This window comes from Rhinatrema bivittatum, chromosome 8, assembly GCF_901001135.1.
Source record: "Rhinatrema bivittatum chromosome 8, aRhiBiv1.1, whole genome shotgun sequence".
NCBI classification, from domain to species: Eukaryota; Metazoa; Chordata; class Amphibia; order Gymnophiona; family Rhinatrematidae; genus Rhinatrema; species Rhinatrema bivittatum.
Genome location: NC_042622.1, coordinates 180825945 through 180841336, shown reverse-complemented (window position 1 = coordinate 180841336; position 15392 = coordinate 180825945). Strand labels below are relative to the sequence as shown.

At 46.2% G+C, this 15392-nt stretch overlaps 1 protein-coding gene across 2 annotated transcripts in view; it reads left to right on the top strand.

The window, feature by feature from the left end:
* The window catches only part of HNF1B (HNF1 homeobox B), a 94629-nt gene that overhangs the window by 57335 nt on the left and 21902 nt on the right, over window positions 1-15392 (top strand). For both annotated transcript variants that reach the window (XM_029611816.1, XM_029611817.1), the window contains exon 5: window positions 13215-13369. In XM_029611816.1, the coding sequence (XP_029467676.1) occupies window positions 13215-13369 (155 nt within the window). The remainder of the gene's footprint in view (window positions 1-13214; window positions 13370-15392) is intronic.

Here is a 15392-nt window from a genome sequence, read left to right as displayed (position 1 = left end):
GAGGGCTGAGATGGGTCTGCATCTCAGTTACTCTTGTGTCTCCAGTTTAATTATCAAAATCATTTGTGTGGTGGGGAAGGGCTGTGCCCCGGCCCCCAGATCTTTTAAGTACCTAGCAACACACCTGCTTAGGTCCCCTGCGCACGGCCTGCCAGGCGGACCCGGCTGCATGAGCACCTGAGGTTTATTCCTGTACTCGCAGCCCGCCAGGAGGACCCGGCTGCGTGAGCACCTGAGGTTTATTCCTGTACTCGCAGCCCGCCAGGAGGACCCGGCTGCGTGAGCACCTGAGGTTTATTCCTGTACTCGCAGCCTGCCAGGAGGACCCGGCTGCGTGAGCACCTGAGGTTTATTCCTGTACTCGCAGCCCGCCAGGAGGACCCGGCTGCGTGAGCACCTGAGGCTTATTCCTGTACTCGCAGCCTGCCAGGAGGACCCGGCTGCGTGAGCACCTGAGGCTTATTCCTGTACTTGCAGCCTGCCAGGAGGACCCGGTTGCGTGAGCACCTGAGGCTTATTCCTGTACTTGCAGCCTGCCAGGAGGACCCGGCTGCGTGAGCACCTGAGGCTTATTCCTGTACTCGCAGCCCGCCAGGAGGACCCGGCTGCGTGAGCACCTGAGGCTTATTCCTGTACTCGCAGCCTGCCAGGAGGACCCGGCTGCGTGAGCACCTGAGGCTTATTCCTGTACTTGCAGCCCGCCAGGAGGACCCGGCTGCGTGAGCACCTGAGGCTTATTCCTGTACTCGCAGCCCGCCAGGAGGACCCGGCTGCGTGAGCACCTGCGGCTTATTCCTGTACTCGCAGCCCGCCAGGAGGACCCGGCTGCGTGAGCACCTGAGGCTTATTCCTGTACTCGCAGCCCGCCAGGAGGACCCGGCTGCGTGAGCACCTGAGGCTTATTCCTGTACTCGCAGCCCGCCAGGAGGACCCGGCTGCATGTCTCATTCCATAATCACTGTCTGTGTCCACGTCCCTCCCAATTTACTCCACTTTCTTCTCGACTCCACCTCTTTCATGCCCATTTTCTTCCTCAGGACTCTCCTCTGAAAGAAAGCCGACCAGATAACCCAACTCCGGGGAAGAAATCTATTAATCCAAGCCTTTCCTAATTTTTTTCCATCAGCTCAACCCCCTCACAGACTGCAAGGTCGTAAAGGTTAATTAAAGGGGACCATGAAGCACATCACAGCCTCTGAGGCTATCCTAATCGCTTAAAGATCAGACCTTGAGCATCCGACGGGTGCATTCTTGCCGAATGCCAGGAGAAGTAGTTTTGGTTCAAGCAAAACCAGCAAAGCAGTGGGGTAGAGCTGGCCACTCGTCCAGACATACCCAGCATGTCTATCTCCTGCTTATTCACTGGGGACGGCCTGAAAACCAGCCTGGCTGGGTGCACCCTGAAGACTGGGATGATATATACCGAGGCAGTGAATGTCTGAAGGCATCTTTTAGACATTCACTGGCTCAGTAGTTCTCAACCCAGTCCTCAGGATGCGCCCAATCAGTCTGGTTTTCAGGCCGTCCCCAGTGAAGATACATAAGATACTACGGTACTAAAGCCTCTTCATTAGGCAGTTAATCTTTTAAATTAATATTATTGGTGATGGTGAAGAGGTAAAATCAAACACATTCTTAAACAGAGTTGGAGGTTAAAGCTGCAATCAAAAGCAGAAGAAACCACTGCTGAGATTTCCTGGCTGAATGATAGGGGACAGGGTTGCAAACTGTCAGTAAATTTCCTGACAGTCAGTACAAAAATAAGAAAATAGAACAAATATGACATGTCCATAAAAAGAATTTCATCTTGGTAAAAAAAAAAAAAATCATAAGCAGCCATGCTCTTGTCTCTGGTGATGTGGGCTCAGGATGTGTGAGGCTGCAGTACTCAGGATTTGAGGGGCTACATCTTAGCACCCAAAGGGGTGAATCTCGGCAGAGCAAGCCCAGCTGTGCACCAAACAGCAACAGTGAAACGTGTGTCCGTACAGCAAGTTAGCAGACTGTCAGTAAAAAATATTTTCATGAGTTGGCGATCGATAAGAGTCGCCCATAACAGGTGTGGAAATTGCCCAGAGCCTCTGAGCAGTGTGCCGGAGCATTCACAGTCAAAAGGCCAAAACCAGACATTTAGGCAAAGTGAAAAAAAATGAATGAAAAAATAGCAGCTTCTGTATATTTTTCCGCTACCTGCATTGAATGGGAGAATTCTTGACAAAAAGGGCAAAAACTCCCTTTACGCGTACCTGCAAATTCTGCATTTTTTAATCCCGTGCCTGCAGCGATTATTTTGTGCCAATCTGCGCTCTAAGTGGCACACTCGCAATAAAAATGTGACTCTTCTTGCATCCATGCTTGGAGACCCTTCTTTAAATCGTATGTAAAAAAAAATAAAATTGCATTATCTTTACAGCCTGCAGAAATGTGTTTTAAAATAAAATAATTATTCCCTTCTATCTCGGGGACTGAAAGAGACTCAGCGTGAAGAGATTTATTTGACCCACTGCGGCCGTCTAAGCTGGATCCCTGCATTTCAATTGCTGGTAATGGGCCTAAGTGAATGACTTCGCTTTCTGAGATACTTTTATTAGCCTTACAGCCCTAATATAAAAGTCTCTTTATTAGGCTCTTGCTATTGTTTGGATCCACAGTCGCACAGCCCACTGAAATGTTTTATTAGCTTTCCCATGTTTTCTAGACAAACTAGCTTCAGCATCCCCACAACTATTTGTCTGAAGCAGGGAGACGTTGTTCTTGTGGCATTTGTCCTATGTGGCTTCTAAACCCAAACATCAATCGGCCACAGGGCAATAGGGATGCTTAGTCATTTACAACAACATGGAAAACACCGACGGTATTTGTGTTTCTCATTCAAAATGACACCACAAAATGTTGCTTAGATTTGTTAGCACACGCTAAAACCATTTAGTGCGTGCTAAAATGCAGAAACACAATGAAAAAAATTAGTAAATGAAACAAAAACCAAAACGAAATGGACATTCTTCCCATGCACACCCTTACAGGGCAAACTCTTTCAGCTCAACAATTTAAACCCGCTGAATTGATTGTCCTGCCAATTCTGGTCATCGCAATCCACTGGGCAATGCCATCGGTCCCGATTCCTCAAGGCATCTAAAGAATTCTTTCCCATCATATTCAGTAAAAAGGAGCTGAAGCTGTGAAAAGCTTTGCTATATTGAGAGAATCACCTCTCAATACAGAACTAACATGGTGCCCAGACAGATTATTACCCCTCATAAATCAGTGGTACCCCCGAAATTCCTGACCCCACCCCCACCAGGGCAGATTCCGAACCAGCTGTATCCCTGAATCAGGAGGGTGTAAAACTGCTTACCAGCAACTGACCTCACTATAAGATTTTTTTTTTTTTTTTTTTTTTTTTTACTGTGGTGTTCATTTATGCTCACAGCATGAATTCAGCTTTTGATAGAAAAATATGAGTGTCCTAAGATTTATGTTAACAAAAAAAAAAAAAGGTACAAGATAACAAAATGCCAGTGATGCTGTTATCTTGCCTTCTTGCTGTTTAAATAGCGTTTTAAGGTTTTCCCACAGCTATTAGAACACACTTTGCATGAGGCTAGGAACACAGTCTAAGAATGTGTGACACTGGCCCTGTTGAGTAATGTTTACTCCGTGTATGGCTGGGATGCTCGCTCAGGCTCACGCATCTCAAAAAGAACATTCCTTCATTGTCAGTGATCCCAGGTTGGCCCTCAGTTGATGAGAAGCTAATTAGCATTCCCAAATCAAATGTTTAAAAGATGATAAGACATGAGAGGGTTTTTTTTTTAGTTTTCCTTTTTTTGCCAGTGAAAAATTGTTCTCCTCAGATGAGGTTCCACAGCGTGCATGAGTTTAGCTGTGGGGCAGAGAGGTCTGCCTGGAACAGCGAGCGTGCATGAGTTTAGCTGTGGGGCAGAGAGGTCTGCCTGGAACAGCGAGCGTGCATGAGTTTAGCTGTGGGGCAGAGAGGTCTGCCTGGAACAGCGAGCGTGCATTCCTTCTCCCAAAGTCTGGGCACTATGGTGTCTCTTCTCGTTCCTGCCACCTGCTCCTATAGCAGGTGGAAAGTGCACAGCAGATGGGCACACTGGTGGTTAATAAAAAGCAAAATAAAATGCAGGGGCTCCTCTGACCTGCTGAAGTAAGCTGTGATGACATCATCACCGCAAAAAAATAAAACATGTCAAGTGGACCAGACCCTAAAATGTTGCATACAACTTCAATAACATAGAGGTTATCGGCCAAATTTTAAATGCCTGGTGCACGTAAAAATCGGTACTTATGTGTGTGGCTGAGCCCTGCAGGGGCTGCGCAGATTTTTTAAAGGGCCCAGCCACACACGTAAGTACTGATATGCGCACAAGGAGGGGGCGGGATGGAGGCCAGCCAGTACAGCGGCCATTAGCCACTGTCCCGGGGAAGCGCGCGCTGGCAGCCGGCTGGCACGTGTAAATTACTTCTGCTCCCGAGGAGCAGCAAGTAATAAAATAAAAAAATTAAGGCCAGGTAGGTAAGCTTTAGGGGGTGGGGAGGAGAGGGGAAGGGAAGGAAGGTTAGGCAGGGGGTTGCATAAATTCCCCCCCCCCCCCCACTTGTGCGTGCTGCCCACACATACGTGCGCGGATTATAAAATCCGGCGCCCGCAGCCTACAGATTTTATAACCTGCGCACGCATGTTATAAAATCTGCGCATTCATGTGTGCGCGCCAGGAGCCGTGCGCACATGGACGCGCACGCGCATGTTATAAAATCTACCCCTATTTGTGGGTGGATTGTGTAGGTGCTGCAGGGCAAGCCTCTGCCTCTCGCCTTTTTTTTCTCTGCCCTCTCGCCTGGCCTCCCTGGCCGGCAGTCAGATCTGGAGGAAACAGCAGAGCATTGTACCAGTGCCTTAGGTACACAGAGTGACAAAGACACCCTTTAGTTGGTGACGTGTACTGCAGAGAGTCCTTGACACGTTTGGGACCCAGCACAGTGACCATGCCTTTCCCATCGCTTCCTGAGATTATGCGGACTGGACAATGACTCATTAAAATAAATCTGGGTCTTCGTGGTACGCATCAGCCTGTTGCAGCTCTTTCCGTGTGCTTCATGGCTTTGGGTAGGTGTTGAGGAATGAATGGGGGTGGGGGGGGGGGTCACTCCTTAATACACAGACTGAGCAGATATACTGCATGGCATGGATGCTCCGGTTCAGAATTTGCAATGCCCTGCGGCACAACACAGTACAGTACAGTTTTAGGCTTAACATCTCCACTCGGGTCAGACTAACAGGCTGATCCAATCCTGGTTCTGCCCCACTATATCATGCACAGATTGTAACTCTGATTTTTTCCCCCCTCTGACTTCCCTAAGAAAATCAGACCCGACAATCAATGCAGCCAATGGTGCAAAACCAGAACTGGATCAGCCTGTTCAGCTGACCAGTGTGAGATGGCAGTTGTATATTTATCATCTTGCAAACAGATATATCTCTATTTCTATCTGAATGCTTTGCAATCACATCAAACATGCATGCATGATGCAAGATAGGAATTACTGTTCAAAGGTGAGGGAGAGAGGATTTATATCAGTTCATCAGATAGTAGCGAGGCTGGTGTATGCCTACAACGATATCATCTAATCAGGAGAAAGGTTGTTGATGTGCTTTCTTGCTTCCAGGGAATGTCATGTGTTTTAAACTATTTGTAACCCAGGTCCTTGACAAAACCCCCCCCCCCCAAAAAAAAACCCTTCAAACTCAAAACAGAATTTTAGAATTTTCCTAGATTTTGAGCCCTCTCTCAGTTTCTGTCTACGCCAGTCATTGCAGTGACAAGGGACCACAGAGCTCAGTTCTCTCCAGAATCCAAGTCTAGCTAATAAATCTTGCTTTTGTACAATGACTGGAAAACTCTCCCCTCCCCGGGGAGGGACTCATACACATCTCACCCTAGTGAGCCTGTGATGAGCGGGATTTTTGCCATTTTCAATAGTTAAAAGGACGGTATCTAAGAAAGTGATGATATTGATGTCTACATTGAACCCATAGGGCAGCTAGGCAAGTGATGTCACTGAAATTTGTGGATGAGAATGATGTGGTTGGTTGGCTGTCATTGACATCTATGGAGGAGTAGGATATAGGAGGATGACACCATTGATATTGGTAGACGAGAAGGATATAGTTAGAAGGGTGATATCATTGACATCTATGGAGGAGTAGGATATAGTTAGGAGGGTGACACTATTGATACTGGTGGAGGGGGAGGATATAGGTATTAGGGGTGACATCATTGATGCCTGTGGAGGAGTAGGATATAGGTAGAAGGGCGACACCATTGCTATCAGTAGAGAGGAAGGATATAGTTATGAGGATGACATCATTAATTTGTGTGGAGAAGAGTGACATGGTTAGTAGGGTGACATCATTTTTATCTATGGAGGGGAAGGATATGGTTAGGGTGAAATGACTGACATCCACAGAAGTCAAAGACATATTTAGGAGGGTGAAACTATTGAAGCCTACGGAGGAGAATGACCTAGTTAAGAAGGCAACACCATTGATATCAGTGGACAGGAAGGATATAATTAGGTGACATCATCAACTTCTGTGGAGGAGTAGGATATAATTAGGAGGGCAACACCATTGATATTGTTGGAGGGGGAGGATATAGGTAGGAGGGTGACAAAGTTGTCATCTGTGGAAGAGTAGGATATAGTTAGGAGGGCAACACCATGTTACGCTCTTCTCCACCAGAGGGGAGGAGTTAGCAATCTGTTATCGCTCACCCCGCCAGGAGGGCGGAGTTAGCAATCTGTTCTGCTTTCCTCTTGAAAGGAGGAGGAGTTAGCAATCTGTCATGATCTGCTCCTCCAGAAGGGAGGAGTTAGCTATCTGTAATGCTTACCCCGCCAGGAGGGCGGAGATAGTAATCTGTTAGCGAACTGCTGTTAGATGCTCCTGTAAGGGAAGAAGGTAGCAATCTGATAAGGATCAACTGCCCAGGGAAGAGGAGTTGGCAATCTGTTCAATGATACTCTTCTGAGGAGAGGAGCTAACAATAGTACTTCGCTACTGAGATAGCAATCTATCAAGCCTCCGCTACGGAGTAGCAAACTGTTATATATAGGCTGCTGGCAAGTCCCAGAGAAAGAGGAGTTAGCTATCTATATAATACTTCCGTAAGCAGTGTTAGTGGACTGAAGTGGTTGGCTCCCACAGAGTGACAGTAGTGTAAGGAATGGCTACTTAGAGGAAAAGGTGAATCCCTGGGCCGATGGCAGATAACAGCGCCCCCAGGAGGAGATCCTGAGAGGAACCACCGGCTAGCCTGGAATATGAAATAAACACAAATAGTTCTTTATTAGGCTGGAAGCTGGACCACCAGTGGTGGCAGTAGTGAGTCGATGTGTCTGGCAGGGCTGAAGTCCTTCTGATACTGAAATATAATCTCTGGGTTGCTGAGCTGTAGAGAGACTAGAAGTAGTGAGTAGACAGGGTATACTGGATACAAGATGGTACACTCACAATAGTAGATGTCTGCAGTGGACTCTATGCCACAGAGATTCTTCAGTATATTCAGGAACAGGAGCCGTAGGTGAGCACTGGTTCCTATAAACAGTTTGTAATAAGAACTCACAATAGCTGTATATGAAATGGCTTCTAGAGTAGAAGAGAGTCTGTAAAGGGTTCTAGGAACATGGGCCCTCGTGGAGCGAGTACCGGTTCCTATCTGCAATCTTGCCAATATAACTCACGATCTCCGTACCTGCGATAACGTCTTGGACGGAAGGGAGTCTTCAGAGCTATAGGAATGTAGGCCTTCGTGGAGCGAGTACCGATTCCTATTTACAATAGAACTCACTGTGTTCACGTCTGCGATCGCTTCCAGGCAATGAGGAATCTTCTGAGTATTCAGGGACGTAGGCCCTCGAGGAGCGAGTACCGGATCCCATCTTGACAATCTGTAATCAAGAAGAGAGAGCGGAGCCCCCGTAGAGCGGGTACTCCTGGTAAGTTTGAAAAGGCCGAGCAGTGGAGAAGGATTCCCCAGGCTAACTCGGATCGTTGTTGCAAGTAGCGTGGACTGCCGAAGCAAGTCCCATTGGAGTTCCTTGCTAACTCGCTAGAGGTTAGCAAACAAAGACCTTTTAAAATGAAAATGGATGACGTCACTACGGGGGAAAGCCCCCGAGGTTCGTGCCCTTGCTGGTTCAAAGTCTGGAGCGTGCGCGCCCTTACATCATCAGGAACATGACGGATCCGTAGCGTCAAGCCAGCCCAGGGACACCGGAACTAAGAGGCAGGGAGAAGCTGCGGCTGCATCTGTCCGTCAGAGCCGAAGGGAGTTGCTCCCAAGGTAGAGAGGGTGAAAAGAGGTACGAACGCAACACACCATTGATTTATTGGAGGGGGAGGATATAAGTAGAAAGGTGACATGATTGACATGTGGAAGAATAGGATATAGTTAGGAGGGTGACACCATTGATATCAGTAGAGAGTAAGGATATAGTTAGGAGGGTGACATTGTTGATGTATAAAGAGGGAAATAATATGCTTATGAGGGTGACTGCCTTCCTATGAGGATCTTGCTCTTACCCTGAGGAGGATCTGAAAGACATGCTATCCCTTTACCTAAGTAGCCTTATAACTTTTTACGTATATTAGCAGATATTTCTAATTGGCATATAGTTTAGAAAAAAAATGTTTCCAATTTGGAACTTTTTAATTGCTTTTTTTTTTTTTTAAATAATTGTTCCTCTTTTCTTTTTAAAGATTGTTAAAAAAATGTTTTTTTTTCATTGTGTTGGAATGACATTGTAGGGATATGCAGACATTTATTCATTTTGTTTTTGTTTCTGTTTTTTTTATTTTGTTTATTATTTTGTTTTTTTTCATTTACAGTATTTAAAATGAAAAACAAACAAAATTTTAAAAAAAGTTATGAAAATTAAAAAAATGCTGAGTCCCGCCACTGCTGGAAAAAGATTTTTAAATCACTCCTGTCCCTCCAATGTAATTCCAATATTTAAAAAGGGCTCCAGAGGTGATTTGGGAAACTATAGACCAGTGAGCCTGACTTCAGTGCTGGGAAAAATAGTGGAAACTATTCTAAAGCTCATAATCACAGAGCATATAGAAAGACATGTTTTAATGGAACACAGCATGGATTTACCCAAGGCAAGTCTTGCCTCACAAATCTTCATTTTTTGAAGGCGTTAATAAACATGTGGATAAAGGTGAGCCAGTAGATGTACTGTACTTACCTAACAACTTACCTAACACATAACCAATTTCGGTTATGCAAGAACAATCCCAAGACTATTACATGCTGGGGTAGATTTTATAAATGTACGCACGGGCGTACTTTTGTTCGTGCACCAGGCAGATTTATGCCTGCGGAAAGCAGGCGTAAATCTGCGCATGCCAGCGGGCTGCTGGAGCACCATCACCCGACCCGGGGGCTGGTCCGGAGGCCTTGACCACGCCCCCGGGCCGGCGCCATGCCCCCGGGCCCGCCCCCAAAATGCCACGTCACTCGCGGCCCGCCCCCGAAATGCCACGTCACTCGCGGCACGCCCCCAGCATGCCCCTCCATGCAAGCCCCGGGACTTTCGCGCGTCCCGGGGCTTGCACGCGCCGCCGAGCCTATGCAAAATATACGTATCATATGCGTATCATATGCGCGTACCCCTTTGAAAATCTACCCCAGAACGTTTAAGCTTGATTGTTCACTGACAACAATGATATTATATAATCATCCACAGACTCTAAAATTAGTTCCTCATAGGTAAATCAACGTTGACATCCACTTCTGTCTGTTAAAATATATTTCCCCCTTCAATGATAACACAATTCAAATTATATAAACTAACCCACTCTAAGTTGTTTTTAATTTACTTAAGTTTCAATCAATTTGTTGATCATTACCCGGTTTGATCACTGTTATACCCTGTTTGTATCAGTTGTTGACAAAATGTACTAAGTTGTTGTATCTATAAACCGGAGTGAAGGCATCTAGCTATACTTCAGTATAGAAAAATATTTAAATAAATAAATAAATAAATAAATAAATAAATAAAATAAATAAATACTTGGATTTTCATGAGAGGCTTCTAAGAAAACTAAAACATGAGAGGCTTCTAAGAAAACTAAAACATTATGGGATAGGAGGCAATGTCCTTTCGTGGATTACAAACTGGTTAAAAGACAGGAAACAGAGAGTAGGATTAAATGGTCAATATTCTCAGTGGAAAAGGGTAAACAGTGGAGTGCCTCAGGGATCTGTACTTGGACCGGTGCTTTTCAATATGTTTATAAAAGATCTGGAAAGGAATATGATGAGTGAGGTAATCAAATTTGCAGATGATACAAAATTATTCAGAGTGGTTAAATCACAAGCAGATTGTGATAAATTTCAGGAGGACCTTGCGAGACTGGAAGATTGGGCATCAAAATGGCAGATGAAATTTAATGTGGATAAGTGCAAGGTGTTGTATATAGGGAAAAATAACCCTTGCTGTAGTTACACGATGTTAGGTTCCATATTAGGAGCTCCACCCAGGAAAAAGATCTAGGCATCACAGTGGATAATACATTGAAATCATCAGCTCAGAATGTTGTGTAAGTCAAAAAAGCAAACAGAGTGCTAAAAATTATTAGGTAGGGAATTGTAAATAAAACAGAAAATGTCATAATGCCTCTGTATCGTCCATGGTGAGGCCGCACCTTGAGTACTGTGTACAATTCTGGTCGCCGCATCTCAAAAAAGATATAGTTGGCTGCACTGGAGAAAGTACAGAGAAGGGCGACCAAAATGATAAAGGGGATGGAACAGCTCCCCTATGAGGAAAGGCTGAAGAGGTTAGGGTTGTTGAGCTTGGAGAAGAGACGGAGATATGATAGAGGTTTTTAAAATCATGAGAGGTCTAGAACAAGTTGATGTGAATCGGTTATTTATGCTTTCGGATAATAGAAGGACTAGGGGGCACTCCATGAAGTTAGCAAGTAGCACATTTAAGACTAATCAGAGCAAATTCTTTTTCTCTCAATGCACAATAAAGCTCTGGAATTTGTTGCCAGAGGATGTGGTTATTGCAGTTAGTGTAGCTGGGTTTAAAAAGATTTGGATAAGTTCTTGGAGAAGTCCATTAACTGCTATTAATCAAGTTGACTTTGGGGCGGATTTTCAGCGCCCTGCTCGCCGGTAAGCCTATTTTACATAGGCCTACCGGCGCGCGCAGACCCCGGGACTCGCGTACGTCCCGGGGTTTTCGGAGGGGGGCGTGTCGGGGGCGTGTCGGGGAGCGGGCCCGGTCGACGCGGCGTTTCGGGGGCGTGTCGGCCGCGTTTTGGGGGCGGGTACGGGGCGTGGCTATGGCCCGGGGGCGTGGCCGCGCCCTCCGTACCCGCCCCCAGGTCGCGGCCCGGCGCGCAGCAGGCCCGCTGGTGCGCGGGGATTTACGTCTCCCTCCGGGAGGCGTAAATCCCCCGACAACGGTAAGGGGGGGGTGTAGACAGGGCCGGGTGGGTGGGTTAGGTAGGGGAAGGGAGGGTAAGGTGAGGGGAGGGCAAAGGAAAGTTCCCTCCGAGGCCGCTCCGATTTCGGAGCGGCCTTGGAGGGAACGGGGGGAGGCAGCGCGGCTCGGCGCGCGCAGGCTATACAAAATCGATAGCCTTGCGCGCGCCGATCCAGGATTTTAGTGGATACGCGCGGCTCCGCGCGTATCTACTAAAATCCAGCGTACTTTTGCTTGAGTCTGATGCGCAAGCAAAAGTAGGCTGTTCGCGCGCCTCTTAAAATCTACCCCTTAGGGAATAGCCAGTGCTATCACTGGCATCAGTAGCATGGGATATACATAGGGCCAGATTTTATAACATGCGTGCGGGTGTAGATTTGTTCGTGCAACCCGGAGTGAACAAATCTACTCCCAATTTTATAACATGCGCACGCTGCTGCTTGCATGTTATAAAATCCAGGGTCGGCGCGCTCAGGGGGGTGCACAATTGTGCAACCTGCGTGCGCCGAGCCGAGCAGCCTGCCTCCGTTCCCTCCAAGGCCGCTTCGAAATCGGAGCGGCCTCAAAGGGAACTTTCCTTCCGCCCCCCCCCCCCGCACCTTCCCCTCCTTTCCCCTATCTAACCCGCCCCCCAGCCCTAACTAAAACCCCCCTGACCTTTATTGAAGAAGTTATGCCTGCCTCCGGGCAAGTGTAACTTGCGCGCGCCGGCTCTCCATCCCCCGGCCCGGTGGCTGTTCCGAAGGCCTCGGTCCCGCCCCCGGAATGCCCCCGGGCTGGTGCCCCGTCCCCAGATTGCCCATTTTTTCAAGCCCCAGGACTTACGCATGTCCTGAGGCTTGTGTACACCGCCGAGCCTATGCAAGATAGGCTCGGTGCGTGCAGGGGGAGGCAGGGGTAGGTTTTCGGGGGTTGCGCACGCATCTTACGCGTGCAACCCTTTGAAAATCTACCTCTTAGTGTTTGGGTACTTGCCAGGTTCTTGTGGCCTGGTTTGGCCACTGTTGGAAACGGGATGCTGGGCTTGATGGACCCTTGATCTGACCCAGTATGGCAATTTCTTATGTTCTTGTCTCCTCTAATCCCTCCTGTATCCTCCTACCCTCTTTTTGGCTTGAAATTTTCTTCACAGGGCAGGAATGGTACTGGATTACTCCTGTCCTGCCAGTGAGTCAGTTCTAAATTGTGCCTGCAAACCAAGGCTGGTGCCATAATTCATTTCTACCACACAAAATGGCACCAGGCCAGCGCTATTTTCTTGTATGGAAGAAATGAACAATGGTGCCAACCTTGGTCTGCCAGCACCATTTGCAATTGATTCACTGACAGGACAGGAGCAAACGGGAATTGCTCCTGCCCTGTGAAGAAAATATAACACAACAAAGAGAGTAGGAGAGTGCAAGAGGGATTGGGGGAGGGCCAGGAGTGATTTAAAACATTTTCTTTGTGGCAGTGGCGGCCTTGTTTTATTTATTTATTTTTTAAATTGAAACCAGTGAAAACAAATGAAATTTTGTTTTCCTTTTGTTTAAAAAACAGGATATTTTGTTCCCCTTTCCCATTTTGCTTCCAGGGAATGCACATCCCTGTGCCATTGTGGGTTCAGAAATGAGCCACAGAGAGATATTTGTAAATGATAGATTTTTATTATTATTATTATTATTATTATTATTGTTATCGTTCCCCAGGGGTGAGATACAACCAGCAGGGAAACAATGAGGTCACTTCCTCCTCGTCCATCAGTCACCATGGCAACAGCGGCATGGCAACCAGCCAGTCCGTTTTACAGCAGGTTTCTCCGGCAGGCCTGGACCCAAGCCACAGTTTGCTGGATGGTAAAATGGTGAGTACACCTGGGCCATTGTAGCTGTAAAGCTGATAAGATAAGAGGACCAGAACAGAGAAGGCAAACAAGAGTGTTTTTAGTTTCTCCCAGGGCCTACTGTCAACAATGGAGCATTGTGAGGCAGCGGGAAGACTTGAAGGCACACAAGTCTTGACTGAGATGCAGTGTGCTTATGACCCTGCGCTCTTGCTGGTGGTGGAGGTGTACATTTTCAGCCTGGCCAATAAACCTGACAGAAAACCTCTCTCATTCCATTGATTAAATACCTTGTAAAGTAACATGCTGGGTGGAACTCTGTTTGTTTTTCACCGCCGATGACATCCATGTTGATAAAATGCTCTTTCATTTATTTATTTATTTTTTTTTATTTTTTTTTTTAGGTCCTCATAAAATGCAGGTTCTGCCCATCCCCTGTGCCTCTCCAAAAATGTATTCTATTTATTTTTCACCCTAGCTGATAATGAACTGAGCAGGTAGACACAAAACTCTGCGTAAAGACCCAATACTGGACTGGGCTGTATGTAGAAAAGCGGTTTACTGAATGGGGACACTCTTTTTTTGGAGAAACCAGACCCCTCAGGCTCGATCGGCCATTGGGAGGGTCTTTTCAGATGGGGTGCCCTGCAAAGAGATATGAAATGGAGTTCCTTAAACACATGATTGACATTGCCTTTGTGCTTTGCTTAACTGGGCTTGAGTGAACGTAATGCAAATACTGTAAATACCAAGATGACCTTAGAAATTATTTTATTTATTTATTTAAAAACTTTTCTTTACCTTCGTTAAGGTAAATAACCATCACAACGGTTTACAGAAGGGCACGATAAAGAGAAATATTTATTTATTTATTTATTTATTTGTGGTTTTTATATACCGGACTTCATAGAAAAACATCAGTTCGGTTTACATTATAACTTCAAACTCAATATGGGTGGTATAGATTATAAATTAATCATGTGCCATCCTAGTACGGTAACAATTTAAAATAATAAACTATATAAACTATATAAATTATAACAAAATAGGGGGACCTTCATTTCATTATTTTTGGCTAGTACAACTGCTTGATATAGAATATTCAAAGCCCATTTTCCATTATTTTGATAATGCATAATAATAATAATTAATAAAGCACTGCCAGCTTACACAAGGTAAATCAACATCATTAGAGATCTTTGTCTCAGAAAGCTTACAGGCTGAGTTTAAGTGAAGGGAGAAGTTAGGTGACTTGATTCAGGGATTGCATAATGAGTGGTAGAAAAGAAATGAGATTCCACAATTGACACCCGACCCAGGTCAACCTTAACAAGTCCTGAGCATTCTGGATCTTTTCAGATTGAAAACAGGATGACAAGCTCCAAAATCCAGTACAAGGAAACCAGGGTGAACCTGACTCAGGTGGTAAACAGACTCCCAGGCAAGGACATCATTAGCTGTGGGCTCCAGCAGCTGTCAGGCGGCAAAAAGGAGAGGCCTGGCTGCCACTGATCCCAACTCGCAGTGGCCGAAGAAGAGGCTTGGTGGTGCCCCTGTGTCCCATCCCAGGGAAGCCCAAAAAAGGAGTGGAGGGGCTGAAAGGGATGCCCTGAATGAGAGTCTGAAAGGGAGTGTGTGTAAGAGCATGTGTGTGTATGCTTGTGTGTGAGAAAGGGAGTGTGCATGATAGCATGTGAAAGCATGTGTGTGGTGTGTATATGTGTGAAAAAGAGAGAGGGAGTGTGCGTGAAAGCATGTATATGGTGTGTGTGTGTATAAGAGAGAGAGTGAAGGAGTGTGTGTGAGAGCATGTGTGTGTGTGTGCTTATGTGTGAGAGAGGGAGTGTGCATGAAAGCATGTAAAAGCATGTGTATGGTGTGTATATGTGTAAGAGAGATGGAGTGTGAGTGAAAGCATGTGTATGGTGTGTGTGTGTGTATGAGAGAGAGAGTGAAGGAGTGTGTGTAAGATCATGTGTGTGTTCTTGTGTGTGAGAGAGGGAGTGTGCATGAAAGCATGTAAAAGCTTGTGTATGGTGTGTAT